The 26,422-nt window shown below is 43.3% G+C and overlaps 3 protein-coding genes across 3 annotated transcripts; all 3 read left to right on the top strand.

Moving 5' to 3' along the window:
- Window positions 1-3,624: 3,624 nt before the first annotated feature.
- On the top strand, window positions 3,625-9,259 carry LOC118095663 (vomeronasal type-2 receptor 26-like). Its single transcript, XM_035136906.3, has 4 exons — window positions 3,625-3,915; window positions 5,903-6,130; window positions 7,094-7,220; window positions 8,021-9,259. The coding sequence occupies exons 1-4, from the start codon at window positions 3,625-3,627 to the stop codon at window positions 8,917-8,919; spliced, it is 1,545 nt and encodes a 514-aa protein (XP_034992797.2). The 3' UTR covers window positions 8,920-9,259.
- A 3,797-nt stretch (window positions 9,260-13,056) lies between these two features.
- On the top strand, window positions 13,057-26,199 carry LOC118095664 (vomeronasal type-2 receptor 26-like). The gene is made up of 5 exons (XM_035136907.3): window positions 13,057-13,199; window positions 14,856-15,147; window positions 17,719-17,937; window positions 19,581-19,707; window positions 25,298-26,199. Exons 1-5 carry the CDS (start codon window positions 13,057-13,059, stop codon window positions 26,197-26,199), a joined length of 1,683 nt encoding a protein of 560 aa, XP_034992798.3.
- Window positions 15,718-16,530, top strand: LOC148684103 (vomeronasal type-2 receptor 26-like). Its single transcript, XM_088655709.1, has one exon. The coding sequence runs from the start codon at window positions 15,718-15,720 to the stop codon at window positions 16,528-16,530; it is 813 nt and encodes a 270-aa protein (XP_088511835.1).
- Window positions 26,200-26,422: the final 223 nt, after the last annotated feature.

The following is a 26,422-nucleotide window of genomic DNA, read 5'->3' as shown; positions in this document are numbered from 1 at the left end:
ACAAGAGTAGCTGTGACAGCAAATGTGATTACAGTGGTACATGGGGTTGCAAACACCCCGGGTTACAAACACTTCAGGTTACAGACTCCGCTAACCCAGAAGTAGTACCTCGGGTTAAGAACTTTACCTCAGGATGAGAATATAAATTGCGCGTGTGTGTGGCGCGGCATCAGCGGGAGGCCCCATTAGCTAAAGTAGCACCTCAGGTTAAGAACGGTTTCAGGTTAAGAACGGACCTCCGGAATGAATTAAGTTTGTAACCAGAGGTACCACTGTATTAGTTTTGTACAGTAAGCTAGCATCTGCCCATATTTGCATATCCCCTTCAATCCTCCATCGAGATAAGCAAGAGACTGTGTTAGAATTCACAGGGACGTTTTACACAGGGAGAACCATATAACTGTAGATTCCAACCCTCTGCAATGTATGAATCCTGCCCACAGCCATCCCTGGGTGCACTCAAATCACCAGCCTTCTGGTTAGTAGCCAGACACACTGACCCATCCTCCACAGGCGGGCAACATTTGTATGCAAAGCAGGATCATTGTGGGATGTAGCCTGGGATGAGTTCCAAGGACCAGATAAAAAGGCCTGGTAGCCTCAGATGCCCCACATCTGGGTTATATAGCAAGGAAAAAGAGCATCATGAAGAAACTCGGCTTCTACTGTGAGCAAGCAGGAAGACAGCAGCAGTGATGGGAAGGTGGTTAGGGGATTATCATCTAAGGTTGAGCAAGGATTAAATCCCTCTGCCTTGGTTGTATGTACCTGTGCCCTGCCATAAACAGGGCAGACAGTCAATGCAGGATTAAACCCTATCTCCTTGTCCATCATAGGACCTCAGCAGTGATATCAGCTGATGGGCAAGATGCCACAGTTTGGGGGAAATGGCCTCATGGGACACATTGCAATACCTGGTGGACCAAAATTAGACTAGTTGTTTCCCAGCTCTGATGCGTGACGAGGTTGCCAGACACCCCCCCCCCCAAAATAACTCACAACACACTCAGAATTTTAGTTTGGGTTTTGGCAATAATTTGGCCACAACTTTATTTAAATAAGTAAAGACCCCATGGGGGAGGAGGTAGCTGTGTCCAGGCACTCTCCCCTGGACCAGAAATGCTCCCCAAGGCTCGTGCTCTGTAATGGCTCCAGCCCCGCCTGTTGCGGGGGTGTATGGACTAGAGCCCTGGAGCCCCAGGATTCCTTTAATGGAATACTTCTATGCGGAGCAGCATTTAAATGAGGGGTAGGCACCTCCATGCCATACCCCTCCACCAACCAGAATTATTAACCAATGCCTAACTGCCAACTTAACAAGTTGTGACAATTTGCTAAGCAGTAGAAGAAAACCAATGGCAACAGCCAATCAGCCAAATGGGCAAAATTCCTACTGGGCCCTTGCAAAGCAAGCGACCCCATGACAGGCAAAGCAATGTCAGGCTAAAACCATTAGAAAAAAGGCGGTGGGCAGGAGGGAGATCCGAACCACTTCGCAAAAGTGAAACTAACTGCTGGATGCTGAGATTATAAGGAGCCCTTCCTGTCAATCAAATTTTGCTACCTGCTTATTTCCCCAGCAACGCGAAAGAGTCCAATCAAACACACTCCCTCTCAATTGACACCACCCCCAACCCAGGGAGATGTCTTTTTAACCATAGCTGCCAAGTTTTCCCTTTTCTCGCGAGGAAGCCTATTCAGCATAAGGGAAAATCCCTTTAAAAAAGGGATAACTTGGCAGCTATGTTTTAACCCTTTCACAACCCACCCTCTCCCTATTGGAGAATGCACTATATAAAACATAGGTAGCCCATGTAATGCACTGCCACAAAATATGGTGATAGCCAACGACCCAACCTATGCATTTTAAGACTAATTCATGAAGGACAAAACTACCAACGACTAATAGTGAAGGCTATATGTTAGCACCAGGATCAGAAGCACCACGCCTCCACATACCACTTCCAGAAATAAGCAGCAGGGAATCACTATTGCCCTGTACATGGAATTCCTATAGGTATCTGTGCTTGACTACTGTTGCAAACAGGAAGATGGATTACATAGATATTTCATTCACTACAACAGGCCCCTTACTGTCTTGCTGTCATGGGCAACGGGTTCCAGCTGTGCCATTGCCAGATCTAGGCTGAATATTTCATCACTTTTTCTGATGCACCCCAAGGGCCAAGACTTGAAGCTGGCGTTTGCTCACTTGATTCTGTTGGCTCTTCCTCCCAGTTACTTTGCCATCAAAGAGCGGGGTGTGTGTGTGTGTGTGGTGGTTTACAAGTGGTGTCCGCCAGAGACCAATATTTCATCAAATGTAATCATCTCCACTGCAATTATCTCAATCACTGTATTTCATTGTCTTGGCCAACTGTTTCCAGTGTAGGGTTGAAAAACGCACAACAGAAATGTATATGCAACCCTGATGTGGCTATAAATCCTTCCACATGTGTGGTCCATGGCAGGGTTGGGGTGGGGTGGGGGGGCACAATTCAAGTTTTCTGCCACACAAGGTATATGCTTTCCAACTTTGTTGTTGAAGATAAGACTGGTGGAGTTCTGACTACTGCCGTTCATTATAATTGAAGAAGAAGAAGAAGAAGAAGAAGAAGAAGAAGAAGAAGAAGAAGAAGAAGAAGAAGAAGAAGAAGAAGAAGAATGATGCTAATCATTAGCGTGTAGATGGATGGAAGAACCTGCTCCAGGGAGAAGATTTGGTAGTGTAATTGCAAGGCTCCGTGTGTTCCAGTTTCTCCTGCTGGTCATAAAGTGCACAAGATAAATCATGCAATGTGCTGAAAATGATCCCCTCCATGTTCCACACAGCTGGTACCAATCAGGGGACCTCATCATTGGTGGCATTGCCTCTCAGACCACATTTCCATTTCCCCAACTTACTTTTGAGGCACACCCTTCTGAAGAGCAGCCCTTTGATATTCCAGTGTAAGTAATCCCCCCTTTCCATGTCATGTGAGCTTGGAATCTTTAAAACGGGGACAGAACGTGTCAATTGCATCCAGCACATTGCTTTGTATAGCTCAAGGTGCAGAACATTTGCTCAGTGAGGTTTCAGCCTGAAAAGCTTCACAAAACTTACACAGAAGCTTTACATTATATGTTATTTATTGAGTTTTTGTCCTCCTTAGTTTTCACGATAGTTTCACACCTTTCCATCAATTGATCAGTATCACACACTTCTCCATGCATTTCCATATCACTTCCCTTTACCACAAAAAAATTCTGACTATAGTTTACTTTCATAACCATTAAAAATTTCCTTTTAAGACACACAACAATGGAAATAAATACTGGTGTGTGTGTGTGTGTGTGTGTGTGTGTGTGTGTGTGCGTGTGTGTGTAGATAGATAGATAGATAGATAGATAGATAGATAGATAGATAGATAGATAGATAGCAATAAGCACAATATGAGTTCAAAATTGAAATTGTAATAATAATAATAATAATAATAATAATAATAATAATAATAATAATTTATATCCCATCCATCTGGCATCCCATCCATCTGGCTGGGTTTGATGTAAGAGTGGCCCAACATTAAAAAAAAAAAAATACATGCACTGTAGCATTTATAAAGGATCTTTGAATCTATTCGCAGTATGGTGACAAAGTTCTACCAGCACATCCTGGCTTTGGCATTTGCCATAAATGTTATCAATGAGAATCCCAAGATCTTACCCAATGTGACCCTTGGCTTCCACATCTGTGACAGCTACTATGATGCAAAATTGACCTATCGCACCACTTTGGAAGTAGTCTGCAAATTGCACAGGTTTGTTCCCAACTATAGATGTGCCACTCATAAAAACCTAATAGCCGTTATTGGGGGACTCGTCTCTGATGTCTCCTACCACATGGCAGACATCCTAAGTCTCTACAAAATTCCACAGGTAAGATCTGTGCATTTTATTTGGCTGATGTCTGATTCCTGTCTCATTGTGGGGTTGATTTTGTGGTTCCCCAAAAAAAGAGAACAATTATGGACTGAAATATTTTGAATAACCAGGCAAAATCATGTTTCAAGCACCTAGAGGAGCAGAAAGAATTGCTTAGAAACAGGTATGTATATAAGAGTTATTCACCGTGGTTGCTGTCAGGGATCAACATCAACAATATTTGTCAAGTTCTTGACTATAACGCTGTGAATGTTAACTAAAGCTTGTTGTTGTTGTTTAGTCGTTTAGTTGTGTGCGACTCTTCGTGACCCCATGGACCAGAGCACACCAGACACTCCTGTCTTGCACTGCCTCCCGCACTTTGGTCAGACTCATGTTGGTAGCTTCGAGAACACTGTCCAACTATCTTGTCCTCTGTTGTCCCCTTCTCCTTGTGCCCTCCATCTTTCCTAACATCAGGGTCTTTTCCAGGGTGTCTTCTCTTCTCATGAGGTAGCCAAAGTATTAGAGCCTCGGCTTCAGGATCTGCCCTTCCAGTGAGCACTCAGGGCTGATTTCCTTAAGAATGAATAGGTTTGACCTTCTTGCAGTCCATGGGACTCTCAAGAGTCTCCTCCAGCACCATAATTCAAAAGCATCAATTCTTTGGTGATCAGCCTTCTTCATGGTCCAGCTCTCACTTCCATACATCACTATTGGGAAATCCATAGCTTTAACTATACGGACCTTTGTCGGCACAGTGATGTCTCTGCTTGTTAAGATACTGTCTAGGTTTGTCATTGAATGCATAAATGCATAAAAATGGATTTACATGCATTCAGGTACTCATCTACTATATCCCTAAAGCACATGTACATTTCCTTTCAGCTCACTTATGGATCTTTTGCCACAGAATTGAGTGATACAACACAAGTTCCTTTCATTTATAACATGGTCCTCAGTGAAGCCCACCAGCACCTGGGCATTGTAAGGTTACTCCAGCATTTCAGCTGGACATGGGTTGGACTCATTGCTGTGGACAGTGACAGTGGAGACCATTTCTTACATGCCATTGAGCTATTGTTTTCCAGCCATGAAATTTGCTCAGCTTTCACAGAAAGGATCCTAAGTCAAGGCCATGACTTTACTCCCAAGGAGATTGGAAGATTTGAGCTACATAAACATGTCAACGATCCAAAAGTCAGAGCAGTTGTGCTCTACGGTGAAACTATGACATACCTGTTACTGAACACAATAATAGCTTTGTCATTTCCTGAGCTAAAGAGAAACCCATCTTTTACCAAGGTGTGGATTATGACAGCCCAGATAGATGTTGCAGTAACAGCTCTTTTAAGGAGATGGGATTTTGATTTCCTCCAAGGCGCCATTTCCTTTGCAATTCACTCAAATGAACCTCAAGGGTTCCAAACGTTTCTTCAAAACAGAAATCCTCATTCGCCACAAGGAGATGGTTTTCTCAGAGATTTTTGGGAGCAGGTTTTTGAATGTTCACTTCCCAATTCTCTGGGATTAATGGATGATAATGATGATGAAGGCTGTACTGGGGAAGAGAAGCTGGAAAGCCTTCCTAGGTCTGTTTTTGAAATGGCAATGACTGGGCACAGCTATGGTATCTACACTGCAGTCTACGCCATAGCTCACACATTGCATGCAATGTGTATATTCAGGACCAAGCACCAAGGAACATTGGGTAGCACAGGACTTGAATTACAGAATCTTCAGCCATGGCAGGTAACGTTTCGACAGGTAATCACTCATAGGAACATATGAATCTACTTTATTATAAAATGTATGAATTTACATTTTTCCGATAACTGAAATCTGATTCTGAAAAAAAAATAACCTACATTTTGGTATTAGCTTTCTCTAAATAAAAAAGGAGGAACATTCCTAAATATATAATAGCAACAAAGGTGTTCATAAAAATTCGGAAGAAAAATTCCAGGAAGTTATTCTTATTTTATTTCTCTCTCCCCACCAGCTGCACCTGTTTCTTCAAGGCATTTTGTTTAACAACTCAGCAGGTGAAAAGGTGTCTTTTAATGATCACGGGGAGTTTGTACCCAGCTTTGACATAATGAATATGGTCATATTCCCAAACAATTCCTTTCTAAAAATAGAAGTTGGAAGAGTGGTTCCCCATGCTCTTGAAGGGGAACAATTCACCATCAACGAGGATCTCATCGTTTGGCACAGAAACTTCAATCAGGTATGGATTCTTGGGTATTCGAGAAAGCCGCTCCGTTATCCGGATAGGTGATCCAGGGTAGATGATGGTGCGAAGCTTCCTTCAGTCCAGAATGGGTCTGTATCATAACTGGTCCTGATTCCATAATAATCCCTTTGGTTGTTTGTCAGGGAAGAATATGCCACATACCATTGCTAGGGGAAGCAGCACAAGATGATTCATTAGGGTTTGGGGAAGGAGCTATTATACCACTTTAAAATGGAAACTATTGCCTGAAACATGGCATCTTTGTATTTAAGCAAACGCAGAAAGCAATGTGTGAGTAGACTGTCACCATTGGGGGCCAAGCATTGTTTTTTGGGCGGAACCCCATTTTTCTCCTATTTTTTCTTTGAGAAGGAGATAGGGCACCTTTTCCTAGTGAGCATTTGCAAGTATTGTTCAAGCGACGGCAGCATAACCAACTCAGCTCCCTGTGCTGCTGGATCTGGTTTGTGGGGTGCTTGGAAGCTTTAGCCGGCTGAATGCTGAGCAGTAAGAGTGAGATGGAGGAATCAGGATCTATGCTGCATTGATCAAAACAAGGAGGGCCTGGGCCATTAGCTAAGGTGGTGTAATCTTCCACATTCTGCATCTCGTTATCAGAGTTATATCTGTCTATTCCCAGAGACTCTCAAAGAACCCTAATATGTTAGTGAGACAGGACTTGCTGTTACAGAAACCAGGCTGGTTCTAGTTCAGCAAAGCTTGTTATTCTATATGCTGAGTTATTTTATCTTTAATAATAGTTTCCACCAGTTTTCCTAGGACAGATATTAAATAACTACATTTAATGTCAACGTGCCAAATTTACTGAGGTTTAACTGCTCACTTCCTTATTTGACTTTCAGATGATTAACATTTTTCTCAAGCATATTCTCTCTCATCCTGAGCTCTCTCTCTCAATTTTTTAAAAATTAATTTATTCATTTTTTTAATGGATAGGCGGTCCCTGTTTCTGTATGTAGTGATTCCTGCCCCCCTGGTCAGCAGAAGAAAAAAGAGGAAGGGAAGAAATTTTGCTGTTTCGGTTGTGATTTGTGCCCAGAAGCAAAGTTTTCAAACCAAACAAGTATGTGATGCAGAGCATCAAATATCCATACATACGGGATTAATATGCATGAAATTGAGTATTAGTTCTGGGCAGAGGGCCTTCTCAGTAGTCACACCTATCCTGTGCCCTCCCATCAGATATAATGGAAATAGACAACTATCTGACTTTTGCGAGACATCTAAAGGCAGACCTGTTCAGGGAAGGTTTTAATTTTGATGTTTTCTCGTGTTGTAATATTCTGTTAGGAGCTGCCCAGAGTGGCTGGGGCAACCCAGTCAGATGGGTGGCATATAAATAAAATCATCATCATCATCATCATTATTCATTAACACATTAAAATTATTGGAATTAGTCAACATATGTTCATGGGCTTACATGGGTATTCAGAAACAATGCACATTGCGGTGGATGGTGGGGTCAATGCCGGTTAGGTTTAAATACCTAAGATTCATTTTGCTAGTTGGGAGGAATTCCATCCCACACTTTGGCTTGAGAGTCACAGATTGCAGCACTCAACCTGCCCTAGCGGACTAGTGGAAGTATTACTTTCACCTGCTGGTACTTTCTAAATTTGGCTAATCAGGTTCTAGATCTGCTAATTGTCATGTGTAATATATAGGACCAATCAACCACTTCATTGTTTCTCAAGTCTTCATTATTACTGTGGATAAGGAGCATAGTGAAGGCTAAAATGTTTGACTGCATCTGTGGAACCTGGAGGTAGCGGTCAAAATGACTTTCAACGTCCACATTGAACATCTTTGAGGCCTGGCTTTGTATGTAATTTGACCCTGTGATGACCTCTCTTGCTTTTTCAGACCTGAAAGAATGCTTCAGATGCCCAGAAGATCAATATCCAAACAAGAATAGAGACAGATGCATCCCCAAAGTGATAACCTACCTTTCTTATGAAGACTCTTTGAGAATCAGTTTCACTTCAGCTGCTCTTTCTTTTTCACTCGTCACAGCTTTGGTGCTCATAACTTTTATAAGACACCAAGATACCCCCATAGTCAAAGCCAACAACAGAGACCTCACCTATGCTTTCCTCATTTCCCTCCTACTCTGCTTCCTCTGTTCCTTACTCTTTCTTGGGCAACCCAGGAAGTTGACCTGCTTTTTACGACAATCTGCTTTTGGCATCATCTTCTCAGTGGCTGTTTCTTGTGTGTTGGCCAAAACCATCACGGTGGTTGTTGCTTTCATGGCCACCAAACCAGGGTCCAGCATGAGGAAGTGGGTGGGGAAAAGACTGGCCAACTCCATTGTGTTTTCCTGCTCAATTATTCAAGCAGGCATTTGTGTGGTGTGGCTTGCAACATCTCCCCCATTCCCAGATATGGACCACTCACAGACTACAGAGATTATAGTTGAATGCAACGAAGGTTCCGTCCTCATGTTTTATCTTGTCCTGGGCTACTTGGGCCTTCTGGCTATCATCAGCTTAACTGTGGCTTTCTTGGCTAGGAAGTTGCCAGACACATTCAATGAAGCCAAGTTTATCACCTTCAGCATGTTGTTGTTTTGCAGCGTTTGGGTGTCCTTCGTCCCAACCTACCTGAGCACCAAGGGCAAATACATGGTAGCTGTGGAGATTTTCTCCATCTTGGCCTCAAGTGCTGGTTTACTGGGCTGTATCTTTTTCCCCAAATGCTACATTATTATGCTGAGGCCCGAACTGAACAGCAAGGAACAACTAATAAAAAGAAAGTTTTAGGTCACTGTATTTGCCTATTACAGGCATCCCCAAACTTTGGCCCTCCAGATGTTTTGGACTACAATTCCCATCATCCCTGACCATTGGTGCTGTTAGCTAGAGATCATGGGAGTTGTAGGCCAAGACATCTGCAGGGCCGCAGTCTGGGGATACCTGGCCTATTATATGTTTTCGTACTATGGTGTGGGTGTTTAGGGCTTACTCTAGGAGTAAACATCAAACAATGCATATGTCTCACATAGAAGTGGTTCACTGAATTTTCCTGAGTTATATTAGATGGGTTGCTGTTGCTTACTATGAGGGTCTGGAATGAGGCATTGAGGAGGCCGATGTTGTACAAATACACCCCAAATTTACAAGTATGCACTACATGAGCAGAACCAATATCTATTGGAGAGTAAAATCTTTGGATGATGACTGTTTATTGATTAGCAAATGTTTTGTTTGTTATGGTGGTTGTAAAGATCTCCACATGCCAAGTTATTGTGAAAAGAGGGAGCCGCTAAAAAGAAGAAAATATTAAGAGTACAATTCTCTCTGTTATATGTTTGCCTGCCCTATGGGTTCCAAACTGTGAGCTTAATCTAGCAGTAAGCACCTGTTCCTATATATGGTAAAAGAAATGTTCTTTTTTAAAATGTGGGCTCCTGTCCTAAGCCGATGGAACACATATATCTTAAATTCACAAAATGTGGAAGTTTAGGATACAATCATCCCTCTTGTGTCCATGTACTGGTCAGGGTGACTTGCGAACATTTTAATTATAACACAATAAAACTTATTAAAATACCTGAAATGTGCAAGAAATAAAATGTTAAATCAATTTAGTAATGGCTGGTTATTGTACAGTGATTTTTTCCCCCTCCTTTTAGTTTCACTCTTGAACATAATGTATAATTGTGCGATACCATACACGTCTTCTTGAATGTAATCCTCATTCAGTTCAGTGGAGTTCACTCCCAGGCAATTGGATATAGGTTTCCAGCCCTAGTCAATGGAATATATAGGTTCAAAATCAAGGGGCGGGGGCTTATGGCATTTAGATCTACAATTTCATATGAGCAAGATTATAAAACAGGATCAGCATGGTCAGATAATTATGCATATTATGTTACTTGCAACATGAATGCTTCTTGCTGGCTACTGGAAGCAGCTAAAGCTTCTGTCAACAGAGGAATAATCAGGAATTATCTCACAATATCGAACTTTGAACCTGCCTTATACTAAGTCAGAGCATTAGTATATTCTACAATGACCAAGAGTAAATCTCCAGGAATTGAGACAGGATAAACTCCCAGCCATGGAAGATTGAATCTTGAACAGTCCTTTTGCCAAGCAGATGCTCTGCCATTGAACTACGGCAGGCGCCCCAAACTACGGCCCGGGGACCACGTCTTTTATGCAGCCCCCGGTGCCCCCCTGCGCCCGCTGCCGCCACCTGCTCTTACCAGCATGGCACGGCTGCCCACTTCTGACCCGGAAAAGCAAGAGAAATAGCTTGTGTGCATGTGCAAGCGTCATTTCCAGTGTACGCCCGGGTCAGAGGAGACTTCTGCACTTGCACACAAGCTATTTCTGGCGCTTTGCAGGTTGGGAATGTGCCAGAAATAGCATTAGCGCATGCGCATGGGTGTGCATGGCCGCACGCTCCCCTGCCCCCCGGCCTGCCACGCGATCGGCACAGTGGGCATCCGGCCCGAAGCCGGGCAAGTTTGGGGACCCCTGAACTATGGTATGGCCCTTTCTTATCATGAGTTAGCATACCAGTGATGTGGTTTCCCCACCCAAATGTGAATATTTCCACTTCACCTTTTCTTCCACACACGTTTGGATACGAACCTCGGTTTATGAACACCTCGGTTTACAAATTTTCAGTTTGCGAACGCCGCAGACCCATCTGGAATGGATTAATTCACTTTCCATTACTTTCCATGGGAAAGTTCGCTTCAGTTTACGAACGCTTCAGTTTATGAACAGACTTCCGGAACCAATTGTGTTCATAAACCGAGGTACCACTTTATTTGCATTACATTGTTTTTGTGTGCCAACTGTATGGGCTTCTACCACTGAATTTGGAGACATGGGTTTCCTTCAGAAAGCTACAAAACAAGGATATGTTTTGGGAGGTTGTTTCTTTTCTTTTTTTGCAGAGTTATTGTGATTGATATATATACACACAGAGAGAGAGAGAGAGAGAGAGAGAGAGAGAGAGAGAGAGAGAGAGAGAAAGAGAGAGAGATTTTGTTTTCAATATTTGGTTGTAATTCTTCTTGGAGGATGACTGTAGTGCCACCACATGTACAGAGTGCAAAGGAAAAAAAACCACAAAGACACAAGATCCTTGCCAGCAAAGCCCTGAGAGAGAGAGAGAGAGACATAGAGAGACAGAGAGAGAGTGGCATAGAATAGAATAGAATAGAATGAATCTCTCACTCTCCCCCAGGGTATTTTATTCACTTTTACAGATATTTCCCACCACGATTCAAATCAGCCAATTACAAATAGGACAAATACTTTGTTGCAATAAACACCTCATTTATCTACAGTGATGCCTCGCTAGACGAATTTAATTCATTCCAGGACTCAATTCGTCCTATGAAAAATTCGTCTAGCGAGTCCCGGTTTCCCATAGGCATGCATCAAAACTTAATCAATGCATTCCTATGGGCTCCGGGGGACTGGCGGTGGCATGGGACGGGGCTTCGGAGCACACAGCTGGCATGGGACGCAGTCTCCGAAGCTGTGCCCCATGCCGGGGAAGGCAGGCAAGGCGGCAGCCGGGAGAAGAGCTTCTCCCGGCCTCTGCCTCGCCTCGTGCAGCCGGCATGGGGCGCAGCTTTGGAGACCTCTGAAGCTGTGCCCCATGTTGGGTAAGGCAGGCAAGGCGGCAGCCGGGAGAAGAGCTTCTCCCAGCCGCCGCCTCGCCACGCGCAGCCGGCATGGGTCTCCGAAGCTGCGTCCCATGCCAGGGAAGGCAGGCGAGGCGGCGGCCGGGAGAAGAGCATCCGGCATGGGACGGTCAGTGCCTCTCAGCTGATCTTCCTTTGCCTTCTTCCCTTGCTACAGCTGGTTCCCCTTTCGCTAGACAAATGCCTTTTGCAAATAGGTTTTGTGATCGGAGGTTTTTATGGCCACACTTCGCAAGACAAAGTGGCGGCCATTAAAAAAAGCATCTTCTAAACAGGAAGAGAGGGGAAATGGCAGGGGTATGCAGATCTGTAATTCCTAGGATCTGCAGAGAACAAAAGATGAGAGATAAACTCTTAACACCCCTGTGTTAAGGCTGGAATTCTACATCAAAAGCACTGCCAGGAGCCTGGCACTGGGGTTGACAAAAGAGGAAACCAAATTGTTTCTGCATCACTTTACGTGACCCTTCACTCTCACAGAATGGAGAAACATCTCCTCTACAGACAAAGGTGCCCCAAGATCATTCAGTCTGACCCAGCCAACTCTCTAAGCTGCAACTCCCACCAAGTACACCTTGGTCAAGCTTCACCGATCATCGACACAACTGATCAGACTGAATCATAGGAATACATTGTCCAGGATATAATGCTACAGATGACTATAGAAATCTAATAATTCACCTCCCTCTTGTTGTCTCACTAAAGAGTGTACATAGATGGACTTGGGCTCGTAGCCAAGGAGGGGAAAACATGTTGACTACCCAAAGTGACCCCTGGCCCAAACTCTGTACAGGTAATTTCCCCCCCCCCCCCCGCTGTTATGTAATTTTCTCTAATTGGCACACCTGACTGAAGCTGTTCCCAATGGCACTAAAAATGAAGGTACCTGGAAGGAGATGTAGAAGGCAAACAAAACAGAGATGAATAGGCACACAGGTAGCATTCTGTCAGTTAGATCTATAATATAGGATTCTTCCCATTTAATGGGCTAGGCTTCAGAGTCTTCTTGGGCAGTCTCTGCTGGCCTTCCAAAGTATGAAGGTCTTTCCTTGAATGATGCTAAATATAAGGCGATGAGTTTCTCTTTATTGACAGGTACCATCCTATGTAGCCTCTTCATGCCAGGCAAGGCAATGCAGAGAGCAACTTTGCTGCAATGTTGGTGAGTCTAGAGCTGTTGTTGCTGCTGCTGCCTGTAGCATGCAAAGTATATACTAATCAGTGCTTGATGAAGGAACCTTGCCCAGTTCCACATGAGTGGTATCAGCCAGCTGACCTTGTCATTGGTGAGATGACTTCTCAGATCTCATACAATTTCCGTGAACTATTCTTCAGGGAGCCTCCTTCTCGGGATATATTTGATGTACCAAAGTAAGGATTTGCTTCTTGTGAGCTTGGCCAGGGGTGCTAAAAGAATAGATGGAATTTAGGGGGAACAAAATTTCAAATTTCTAGTGAAAAATAGAAAAGTGTGGTTAAAAGAGCAATATGAGAGGTAATTGGCCAACATACAAAGAGCTGCTGGAAGAAAAAGATGATAGGCTAAAACTTTTTTTAAAAAAAGAAAGAAATCTGAAATCACTTGACAGATTGGATGCAATATTTTCAATTGAATGAGATCTCCCCCCCCAAAAAAATAAAATAAAAAATAAAAACAGTTTTTCCACAGAATCTTTGAGACTTGAATTTTTTTTATTCGTATTAAATATAAACCACTCTCTTAAATGTAGGGAGGTCCATCCATAATGATGCAGTGCGTCTGGGACTTTGGCTACAACATCCAAATGGAATCATGGGAGAGGCTTTGGAGGGAAGATATTAAATTCATGGCATGCTATGATTTAAAAGAGAACTGCATGAAAATGCTCTACAGGTGGTATTTAAAACCTGTCAAAGTGGCCAAAATGTTCAGATCAAGGCCAAACACCTGTTGGAAATGCAGGGAGGCAGAAGGCACATTGATCCACATATGGTGGAACTGTAAAAAAAATCAGAGAATTTTGGGAGATGATCTATAAGGACCTTTTTTTTAAAAAAATGTTTAAATGCTCTTTCAAGAAACCTGAAGCCTTCCTGCTAGGAATAATAAGTAATGAAATCTCAAATAAATTAAGGAGAATATTCATGTATGCTACAGTAGCAGCCAGAATTTTAATTGCAAAAAGGTTGGACAGGAGAAGCTACCCCATCCAAATTAGACTGGCAAAACAAATGTTGAGAATATGCAGAACTAGCCAGATTATCAGCAAGGTTCCGAGATGTTACCGATGAAAAATTCAATAGAGAGTGGGGTGTATACAGAGTTTATTTAAAAGAACATTGCAAAAATATAAATCCATTGGCAGGTCTGGATTGACTTTCTGCATGCAATAGGATAATCTTATAAAATTAATGTAATTGAAACAACCAAGAGAAGACAACGCTTAGTGTGCAGATAAAGAATGTAATGTGGGGAACAGAGATCATGTTGAATCCAACTACAAACTGTTACATACAACAAGCACCAACTATGAAATGAATGTTTGTTTGTTTTTGTTTTCTGTTGATTACTTATGTTATGTAGCTTATAAAATGTGTGTGTGTGTGTAAAAAATAGAAAACTGCATATTGGAATAATAAGTAAAAAAACAACTGAGAGAAAATCGTTTTTAGATTAGATAGATAGATAGATAGATAGATAGATAGATAGATAGATAGATAGATAGATGGATGATAGATAGATGATAGAGATAGATAGATAGATAGATAGATAGATAGATAGATAGATAGATAGATAGATAGATATCCTTCTGTATTGTAAGATTTTGACATCCTGGTGCGTGCTGCTCTGGAATAGTGGAATGATACTCATTGTGCAGCTGCTATAAAACTAACATGAATACTAATGATAAATTGAAAAGAAAATATTGGTATCATAATTATTGTTACATTTAAGGCAAAGTATGCCAGGGTACAGGATTATTGCTCTATATCTGCTCATTGCACTGAGGACTTCCCTTCCAAAATAGTACTTCACTTTCTTTACAGTGTTGTGACAAAGTTCTACCAGCATATCTTGTCCTTGGTGTTTGCCATCAACAAGATCAATAAGAATCCAATGATCTTGCCCAATTTCACACTTGGGTTCCACATCTTTGACAGCTACTATGATGCGAGGCTGACTTATCAGGCCACCCTTGACCTGCTCTTCAAATCACAGACGTTTGTCTCCAACTACAAATGTGACACTCAGAAAAAGATCATAGCCATCATCGGAGGACTTAGCTCTGATGTCTCTTTCCGTATGGCAGACATATTGAGTCTCTACAAGATTCCACAGGTAGACTTTATGCATGGATGGTTGGGGGACGGGAGAGAGAAGATTAATCTTACCTGTTACCTGTTATGTTTGTTTGTTTTTTTAAAAGAAACAGAACCAGAATAGCATCAAATAATTCATCTGAAAGAGGAAGTGCCTAGCAGTTCGAAAGCACGTCAAAGTGCAAGTAGATAAATAAAATAGGTACCGCTACAGCGGGAAGGTAAACGGCGTTTCTGTGTGCTGCTCTGGTTCGCCAGAAGCGACTTTGTCATGCCGGCCACATGACCTGGAAGCTGTACGCCGGCTCCCTCGGCCAGTAAAGTGAGATGAGCACCGCAACCTCAGAGTCGGTCACGAGGTCAGGGGTCCCTTTACCTTTACTTGTCAATTTTAGCAAACTAAGCCAGGAGGGTCCCTAGGTGTAATTCTTGAAAAACCTGTGTGTTCAATCTGCAAATGTTCTTTATATTCCTAGGCATGGGTATTGAGATATCGCGACTAAAATATGCGTACCTTCTCTTTCAGCTCACCTATGGCTCAGTTATCCCAGAGGAGAGAGAGAAAACGAGGATAGCTTCCTTTTACAGCATGGTCCCAAATGAAGCCCATCAGTACATGGGAATTATTAGCTTGCTTAAACATTTTGGATGGACGTGGGTTGGGCTGTTTGCTGTGGATGATGATAATGGAGAACATTTTATGCAAGCCCTGGAATGGTTGCTTTCTCAGAATGGGATGTGCTCGGCCTTCACTCAAAAAATCCCCAACCAAAACAACATGAATACTATTAATGAGATCAATGATATCGTCTCTGATATTTATCTAGCTTTCACAGAGAGCAAAGCCAATACATTTGTCATTTATGGCGGATCCATGACTATTCTGTGGCTGAATACATATGTATTCCTAGGATTTCCTGGATATAAGGAAGATAGATCGTTTGGAAAGGTGTGGATTGTGACTGCCCAGTTTGATTTTACATTGACAGGTTTTGAGAGGGGCACTGATTTTCAGTTATTTGAAGGTGCCCTTTCTTTCAAGATTCACTCCAATGAGATTCAAGGATCCCAGCAATTCCTTCATACCATAAAACCTGGTTGGGCACAAGGAGATGGTTTTTTCAAAGTGTTCTGGGAGCAAGCATTTGACTGTTTATTTCCAAATCCTGAAGAACCACTGGAGGCTGATGGAAAATGTACTGGGAAGGAGAAGCTGGAGCGCCTTCCTAGGTTTGCTTTTGAAATGAGCTTGAGTGGCCACAGCTACAGTATCTATAATGCTGTCTATGTCATAGCACATGCTTTGCATGCCATGTACTCATCTACATCCAAGGACATAGCAATGGCCAGAGACAAGAGCCTTGAACATCAAGTTCTTCAGCTATGGAAGGTAATGAAATAATCTTATTTATGTGAACAGATTTGTACAAGGCTAGAGAGGTTCCAATGTTACTCTGGATGGGTAATTGATATGATGGTGTTGTACATCGTATTCATTGGGGGGGGGATCACATGCCATAATATCATGTAGGTGGGAGAGACATGGTTGTTTAGTAGTTTAGTCATGTCTGTCTCTTCGTGACCCCATGGACCAGAGCACGCCAGGCACTCCTGTCTTCCACTGCCTCCCACAGCTTGGTCAAACTCATGTCCGTAGCTTCGAGAACACTGTCCAACCATCTCGTCCTCTGTCGCCCCCTTCTCCTTGTGCCCTCAATCTTTCCCAACATCTGGGTCTTTTCCAAGGAGTCTCCTCTTCTCATGAGGTGGCCAAAGTATTGGAGCCTCAGCCTCAGGGAGAGACATTGGAGCCCATCTAATCTATCACTCAGTGACATAGCTGCCAAGTTATCCCTTTTTTAAAGGGATTTTCCCTTATGCTGAATAGGATTCCTCGCGAGAAAAGGGAAAACTTGGCAGCTATGCTCAGTGATGAGTGTCAAACCAGACAGGCAATATGGGAAGACCATAAACAAGATGGTTTTTAGTCTGACAAGGGAAGCTGCTCTGTGCCACACAGCAAATGGGTGCCCACCTCACCTGGCTGGTAGTGAGTAAGACAAAAGACAGAGAAGTGTGTGGAGAGCCATGTTTGATTTTTGCTAGAAGCCAAGGCTGTGACTATGGAAGTAGCAAGGCCTTCTGGGGTGCTAATGCTGTGAGCCCATCCATTTTAGGCTCAGATTGTCTATATGTGTGAATAAACGATACATCATAAAGGCACCAGAGTGTCAACTGTCCTTCCATCCCACCTGAATCCTCACACTGCTCAGAGATTGGTGTGGATGAAGCAATACATACAAACATACATCTTGGTTGTTGCTGGCAATCACCTGTCTCGGGAGATAATGGAGGAGTGTGCCTTTAGGGGTGAAGTCAAACTGTTGACAGGTGGAAGCGTCTGCTGTGGTTGTAGAGACTGATAAGAGAGAGACATGATTTGTTGCAGCTGGGCCAAGTGAAGGTGTTGGGTTTTGATACACGAGTACATATCAGCATGTAGACTTCAACTTAGCAAATATTTATCCTTGATTTTAGCCCAAAGTCTGCAAAGTGTTTATTCTTTGTCTTTTCCCTCTTGTACAACCAGCTCCACACATTTTTGCAAGCTACTTCATTCAACAACTCAGCTGGAGAAACATTGTCCTTCCACAATAACAGGGAAATGGAAGGAGGATTTGATATCACGAATGTGATCATCACATTTCCTAACAGGTCCTTCCAGAGAGTGAAAGTTGGAACTGTTATTGAGGGGAAAGAAATACTCATTAATGAGGAGATAATAACATGGCCCAGGAGCTTCAATCAGGTCTGGATTCTAGGGTATTTTAATGGGTGGGTATTATCCATAAAGGCAGTGCAGGGTACCTGATATTCGACTTGAGGGATGGAGGGGAAGGATGGAGAACCTGAGACAGCCTCCCCACCACCAGACCAGTGTTGCTGGACTGCAGCTCCCCTGACCATTGGGCTGTGGTACCTGGGGCTGATGGGAGTTGGAGCCCCCATGCCTGTTTTAGGTTTCAGCAGAGAAGATACTGACCATCAGGGTATTCCTGTTGGAGGCTCTTCAAATTTTGAATTTGGCAGGTGAACACCCTCCTACATTTTTATTTTTATTTTTTGCTTTTGAAACATTCTAACACACACAAGACTGAGTAAGAGGAGCAGTGCCGGATTTACATATAGGCTAAACAAGCTATAGCTTAGGACAGGCATAGGCAAACTCGGCCCTCCAGAAGTTTTGGGACTACAACTTCCATCATCCCTAGCTAACAGGACCAGTGGTCAGGGATGATGGGAGTTGTAGTCCCAAAACATCTGGAGGGCTGAGTTTGCCTTTGCCTGGCCTAGGGCCCTATTCTCTTGAGAGCCCCCCTCAAAAAAAATTAAAGAGAAAGAAAAACTGGGTGTACATTTCCAAATTATGAGATAAAAAACAAATAAAATAAAAGTCACATACAGCAACAGTGTTTTGTGTTGTGTAAGTTTCTATGATGTAAGTCATGGGCCCCGCCTGCTAGCCTGCTCCCTAAAATATCACTGGTTTGTTCATTTCTATATATAGGGTGCCTACATTCTGCTATTTATCATTATTAGTAGCTTGCATCATATATTCACACCTATTACCTTCACTAGCTGAGGGCCTCATCAAACCTAAATCCAGCCCTGAACAGGAGTGAGAGAAGACATTGGGTCAAGTCTTGCTTCAGTTTCTGTCTTCAACCAAACAGTAAACTTCAAAAAATAAGCTCTGATGTGCTGAGGAATTTTTTTGTAGATTGTGGCATTCACATATATTTCCAATTCTTCCATGCCAGTTCATCATGTGTTATTGTTAGGGTAAATGTGAGTATATATTTAAAGTAGGCATCTCTCATATCTTGTTTAGGAGGGAAGGTTGAGAAGGAGGCAGGGCTGGAGGCAGAAAGAGAAAGAAGCAAAAGGGGTGGGGGAGACCTGTTGTACATAAAGGTAAAGGTAAAGGGACCCCTGACCATTAGGTCCAGTCGTGACCGACTCTGCGGTTGCGGCGCTCATCTCACATTATTGGCCAAGGGAGCTGGTGTACAGCTTCCAGGTCATGTGGCCAGCATGACTAAGCTGCTTCTGGTGAACCAGAGCAGCACACGGAAACACCGTTTTCCTTCCCGCTTGGAACGGTACCTGTTTATCTACTTGCACTTTCAGGTGCTTTCGAACTGCTAGGTTGGTAGGAGCTGGGACCGAGCAATGGGAGCTCACCCCATCACGGGTATTCAAACCACCGACCTTCTGATCGGCAAGCCCTAGGCTCTGTGGTTTAACCCACAGCGCCACCCGTGTTGTACATAGTTCTTTAATAAAACTGTTTCTTATTCAGCTCATCATTAGAGAACATGACATTTAATGGGTAAATGAGCAGACGGGCTTCCTACTAAGCTGTTCTTCAATCTTCATCTTTACGGGCAGGTGAAACCTGTTTCTGTGTGTAGTGATTCTTGTCATCCTGGTTATCAGAATATAAGGAAAGAAGGAGAGAAATTTTGCTGTCATGATTGTGCTTTGTGTCCGGAAGGGAAGATTTCAACACAGAGAGGTAAGTAATGGGACCCTTCTGCTCCTCAAAGATTCTCAGTATTGTCAGTTCACAGTCAGTTGCTTCTGCTTCTGTAATTTCATTTATGGATTGCATCCCATAATGTGATTTTATGTTTTAACCACCCTGAGACTTGCGGTTATACGGCAGTACTGTATACAAATTTAGTAAATAAAATAATCCTACAAGGCATCTTGACGTGATTTACAATATAGTAAAACATATCTAAAACAGTTACATATAGAAAAACAGTATAAACAGCCAAATATATATAAGCATTTTAAAAAGGAAAGTTATATACAGTGGTGCCTCAACTTACGAATTTAATTTGTTCTGAAGGCACCTTCGTAGATTGTCTACGAAGCTGAGCTTGTCTGGTGAGCTGAGCTTGGGAGACACTCTGTAGGTTTTGTGGTTTTGTCTTTTGGGGCTGTGTGTGTGTAAGTTTGTGTGCTTATTTGTTTTCTTACTTGTTTGTGTGCTTGTGCTGGTTTTCTAGGGCTGCTGCCTCTTGGATTTGGGTGACTGTCCAGGCTTGTGTGGGTGTTTGTTTCTGGCTGTGACCTTGTTTGTTTCTGGCTGTGACCTTTCACCTAGAACTGTGAGTCAGGAAGTTCAGGTGATTAGCTGTGGGCGGAGCTAGTCAGAGCTTGGAGTGCAGCGACTGAGGAAGGAGCAGAAGGTGAGCTGAGCTTGGGAGACACTCTGTAGGTTTTGTGGTTTTGTCTTTTGGGGCTGTGTGTGAGTAAGTTTGTGTGCTTATTTGTTTTCTTACTTGTTTGTGTGCTTGTGCTGGTTTTCTAGGGCTGCTGCCTCTTGGATTTGGGTGACTGTCCAGGCTTGTGTGGGTGTTTGTTTCTGGCTGTGACCTTGTTTGTTTCTGGCTGTGACCTTTCACCTAGAAGTGTGAGTCAGGAAGTTCAGGTGATTAGCTGTGGGCGGAGCTAGTCAGAGCTTGGAGTGCAGCGACTGAGGAAGGAGCAGAAGGTGAGCTGAGCTTGGGAGACACTCTGTAGGTTTTGTGGTTTTGTCTTTTGGGGCTGTGTGTGTGTAAGTTTGTGTGCTTATTTGTTTTCTTACTTGTTTGTGTGCTTGTGCTGGTTTTCTAGGGCTGCTGCCTCTTGGATTTGGGTGACTGTCCAGGCTTGTGTGGGTGTTTGTTTCTGGCTGTTTGACCCATCTTTTTGACCTAGGGCAGCAAGTCTCGTACGTTTGTTAGGGGGGACCTAGGCCTCTTCCTCTTTCCCCCTCGACCTCAAGGTTTTCAATATGGAGGTGGAGGGAACAACCATTGTCACCTGCAATTCCTGTGCAATGTTTGTTTTCTTGCCAAAGGATGTGGGTAGCTACACGTGCAACAATTGCAAGTTGGTTGCCCTACTAGAAAACAAGGTTGCCCTTCTGGAAGAGAAGGTGCAGCAGCTCCAGGGGCGTGTATCTACGCTCCAGAGAATTAAAGAGCTGGAGCTTTTCTTGGATGCAGCAGAGCACACTGTCTGCACCAAGGAGGAGACAGGGGATCTCCCTGAGGAGGAGGTCAGTTCCCCAACACAGCAGCCAGATGTATGGAGGAACGTGACTCATAGAAGTAGAAGGCCCAGGGATCGCTCTGAGTGCTTAGAATTACACAACCGTTTTGAAGTGCTCATGGAAGACGAGGAACAGACTCCACCTGAGGATCTCTCCCTCATCACAGTTGATGAGGAATATGAAGACGAGCAACCAAGTCAGTCCTCTGGAAATATGCAGGTAACCTTGGAAGGGACAGCACATAGAAGAATCCCAACCAAGCCTATGAAGAGGCGTGTAGTGGTGATTGGGGATTCCCTACTGAGGGGTACAGAAGCAGTGATCTGTGGGCCTGACAAGATGTCTCGAGAGGTGTGCTGTCTACCTGGGGCCAAGATCAAAGATGTAACAGAACGGCTGCAAGGAATCATAAAACCCACCGACAAATACCCCTTCCTTTTGGTGCATGTGGGAACCAATGACACTGCAAGCCATAGCTTACAGAAGATCAAAAATGATTATGAGGCTCTGGGCAGGAAGTTGAAGCAATTAGATGCACAAATTGTCATCTCTTCTGTCCTCCCAGTTGAACGACATGGCCCAGGGAGAGAGGGAAAAATAGGGGAAGTGAACAACTGGCTTCGCAAATGGTGCAAACAGGAACGGTTTGGATTCCTAGATCACGGTCTGCAGTTTCTTGAAGATGGACTTCTGGCAAGTGATGGACTGCACCTCACAAAAGTTGGGAGGAATGTTTTTGCCACAAAACTCAAAAACCTCATCAGGAGGGCTTTAAACTGACTTATGTGGGGGAGGGAGACAGTGGTCCTGAAGGTAGGAGTCTATCAAATGCTGAAGATGATCATCCAAATGTCAAGGACCAAATGGAGCAAGCAGCATGCAGACCTAGTGGTGGGACGAAAATATCCTTAAATAAGAGACATGGGGGAATGATCAACGGTCTTCAATGTCTGTATACTAATGCACAGAGCATGGGAAATAAACAATATGAACTTGAGCTCTTGGTACAGCAAACTAAATATGACATAATAGGCATCACTGAAACCTGGTGGGATGAGTCTCATGACTGGAATGTAGTAATAGAGGGATACAATCTATTTAAGAGAAATAGACCAAACAGGAAAGGAGGAGGAGTAGCTTTATATGTTAGGGATATGTATACCTGTGAAGAGATCCAGGATTTAAAACTTCAAAGCCAAATTGAGAGTATCTGGGTCAAAATTAAGGGAGAGAAAAACAACAGTGATCTCATTGTGGGAGTTTACTATAGATCCCCAAGCCAAACTGAGGACACAGATGATGCCTTCCTGGAACAGATGGCCAAGCATTCCAAAGGAAGTGAGATAGTAGTAATGGGGGATTTCAACTATCCTGATATTTGTTGGATGTCAAACTCAGCCAAGAGCATAAGGTCGAACAGATTCCTCACTGGCCTTGCAGACAACTTCATTGTCCAGAAAGTGGGAGAAGCAACAAGAGGATCAGCCATTTTAGATCTGGTCCTAACCAATAGTGATGACTTGGTTAGTGGGGTAGAAGTGGCAGGATCATTAGGTGGGAGTGACCATGCTCTTCTGGAGTTTATTATCCAGCGGAAAGGAGCAACCAAGCATACTAAGGTCCAAATTCTAGACTTTAAGAAAGCCGACTTCAGAAAACTTAGGGAAACGCTGGGTGAAATCCCATGGACAGTAATACTAAAAGGGAAGGGAGTTCATGATGGTTGGGAGTTTGTTAAAAGGGAGATATTAAAAGCACAACTTCAGGCAATACCAATGAGACGGAAACATGGAAGGTGCCTAAAGAAGCCAGGCTGGCTATCTAAAGAACTTTTGACTGAGTTAAGATTTAAAAGGGATATGTACAAAAAATGGAAAAGGGGGGAAATCTCCAGAGAGGAATTCAAACATATAGCCAGCACGTGTAGAGACAAAGTCAGAAAAGCTAAAGCACAGAATGAACTCCGGCTCGCCAGAGAGGTTAAAAGCAACAAAAAGGGCTTTTATGGGTATGTCCGTAGCAAAAGGAAAAACAAGGAAACAGTGGGGTCACTCAGAGGAGAAGATGGTGAAATGCAAACAGGGGACAGAGAAAGGGCAGAACTCCTCAATGCCTTCTTTGCCTCAGTCTTCTCCAAGAAAGAAAACAACGCCCGACCTGAAGAATATGGAGCAGATGATTCAGCAGGGGAAACACAGCCCAGAATAAGTAAGGAGGTAGTACAAGAATACTTGGCTAGTTTAGATGTATTCAAGTCTCCAGGGCCAGATGAACTACATCCAAGAGTATTAAAAGAACTGGCAGAGGTGATTTCAGAACCACTGGCAATAATCTTTGAAAATTCCTGGAGAACAGGCGAAGTTCCAGCAGACTGGAGGAGGGCAAATGTTGTCCCTATTTTCAAAAAGGGGAAAAGAGAGGACCCAAACAATTACCGCCCAGTCAGCCTGACATCAATACCAGGAAAGATTCTAGAGCAGATCATTAAGCAAACAGTCTGTGAGCACCTAGAAAGAAACTCTGTGATCACTAAAAGTCAGCATGGGTTCCTGAAAAATAAGTCATGTCAGACTAATCTGATCTCATTTTTTGACAGAATTACAAGCCTGGTAGATGAAGGGAACGCTGTGGATGTAGCCTATCTTGATTTCAGCAAGGCCTTTGACAAGGTGCCCCATGATATTCTTGTAAAGAAGCTGGTAAAATGTGGGCTAGACAATGCTACCATTCAGTGGATTTGTAGCTGGATTACTGACCGAACCCAAAGGGTGCTCATCAATGGCTCCTCCTCATCCTGGAGAGTAGTGACTAGTGGGGTGCCACAGGGTTCTGTCTTGGGCCCAGTCTTGTTCAACATCTTTATCAATGACTTGGATGATGGGCTTGAGGGAATCCTGAGCAAGTTTGCAGATGACACCAAGTTGGGAGGGGTGGCTAACACCCCAGAGGACAGGATCACACTTCAGAATGACCTTAACAGATTAGACAACTGGGCCAAAGCAAACAAGATGAATTTTAACAAGGAGAAATGTAAAGTACTACACTTGGGCAAAAAAAATGAAAGGCACAAATACAGGATGGGAGACACCTGGCTTGAGAGCAGTACATGTGAAAAGGATCTAGGAGTTTTGGTTGACCACAAACTTGACATGAGTCAGCAGTGTGATGCAGCAGCTAAAAAAGCCAATGCAATTCTGGGCTGCATCAATAGGAGTATAGCATCTAGATCAAGGGAAGTAATAGTACCACTGTATTCTGCTCTGGTCAGACCTCACCTGGAGTATTGTGTCCAGTTCTGGGCACCACAGTTCAAGAAGGATACTGATAAGCTGGAACGTGTCCAGAAGAGGGCAACCAAAATGGTCAAAGGCCTGGAAACGATGCCTTATGAGGAACGGCTTAGGGAGCTGGGTATGTTTAGCCTGGAGAAGAGAAGGTTAAGGGGTGATATGATAACCATGTTCAAATATATAAAAGGATGTCATATAAAGGAGGGAGAAAGGTTGTTTTCTGCTGCTCCAGAGAAGCGGACACGGAGCAACGGATTCAAACTACAAGAAAGAAAATTCCACCTAAACATTAGGAAGAACTTCCTGACAGTAAGAGCTGTTCGGCAGTGGAATTTGCTGCCAAGGAGTGTGGTGGAGTCTCCTTCTTTGGAGGTCTTTAAGCAGAGGCTTGACAGCCATCTGTCAGGAATGCTTTGATGGTGTTTCCTGCTTGGCAGGGGGTTGGACTGGATGGCCCTTGTGGTCTCTTCCAACTCTATGATTCTATGATTCTATGATTCTATGATTAAAAAATTTGTAAGTCAGAAAGCGCCATTGGAAAAGTGATTTCCCATAGGAATGCATTGGAAACGGAAAAATTCGTAAGTCGAAAAATCCCTATCTAAAACCACCGCAGTTTCCCATCGGATGTCGAGACATTCGTAAGCGTGCGGCCATTTGCTCCATTCGTAAGTCGAAAAATTCGGTTGTCGAGTCGTTCGTAAGTCGAGGTACCACTGTATACACATACATATTTTGGCACTGAGATGGCAATTCTTCTCATTTTTCAGATATGGATGACTGTTTCAAATGCCCCGAAAATGAATACCCAAGCAGAGACCAAGATAAATGTATTCCCAAAACTGTAACTTTTCTGTCTCTTGAAGAACCTTTAGGGATCAGTTTAGCATCTATTGTTTTTGCTTTTTCCCTGGTCACAGTTTCAGTGCTAGGGATTTTTATTAAGCTGCAAGATACACCCATAGTCAAAGCCAACAACCGGGACCTCACCTACACTCTCCTGTTCTCTCTCCTGCTCTGCTTCCTCTGTTCTTTACTCTTTCTTGGAAGACCTAACCAAGTGACCTGTTTTCTCCGCCAGCCTGCTTTTGGCATCATCTTCTCAGTGGCTGTTTCTTGTGTATTAGCCAAAACCATCACGGTGGTTGTTGCTTTCATGGCCACCAAACCAGGGTCTGGCATGAGGAAGTGGGTGGGGAAAAGACTGGCCAACTCCATTGTCTTTTCCTGCTCTCTTATTCAAGCCGGCATTTGTGTGGTGTGCTTAGCAATCTCTCCTCCATTCCCAGATCTGGACATGGAGTCCTTAACTGGACAGATCATAGTGGAATGCAATGAAGGTACTGTCGTCATGTTTTATCTTGTCCTGGGTTACCTGGGACTTCTAGCTATCATCAGCTTCACTGTGGCTTTCATTGCCAGGACCTTGCCGGATGCTTTCAACGAAGCCAAGTTCATCACCTTCAGCATGTTGATTTTTTGCAGTGTTTGGTTTTCCTTTGTTCCAACCTACCTGAGCACCAAGGGGAAATACATGGTCGCTGTGGAGATTTTCTCCATCATAGCCTCCAGTCTTGGGTTACTGGTCTGTATCTTTTCCCCCAAATGCTACATAATGGTGTTTAGACCTGATCTAAACACCAAAGAGCAGCTAACAAGGAGAAAGAATTAGTGAATTTAATGACATATGTATCTTCAAATGAACGGGCCTTTTATAATAATAAATAATAATAAATTTTTATTTATACCCCGCCCTCCCCAGTCAAAACCGGGCTCAGGGCGGCTAACACCAATAAAATTACAATGAGACATAAAAAAAGAAAACAATTAATTAAAATACAGATTAAAACACAATATTAAAATTTAAAATGCAGCCTCATTTTAAGTAGTGCATA

This window comes from Zootoca vivipara, chromosome 12 (assembly GCF_965207765.1).
Source record: "Zootoca vivipara chromosome 12, rZooViv2.hap1.1, whole genome shotgun sequence".
Classification (NCBI taxonomy): domain Eukaryota; kingdom Metazoa; phylum Chordata; class Lepidosauria; order Squamata; family Lacertidae; genus Zootoca; species Zootoca vivipara.
Note: the sequence above shows the minus strand (reverse complement) of the source record. Positions and strands in the feature narration are given on the sequence as shown.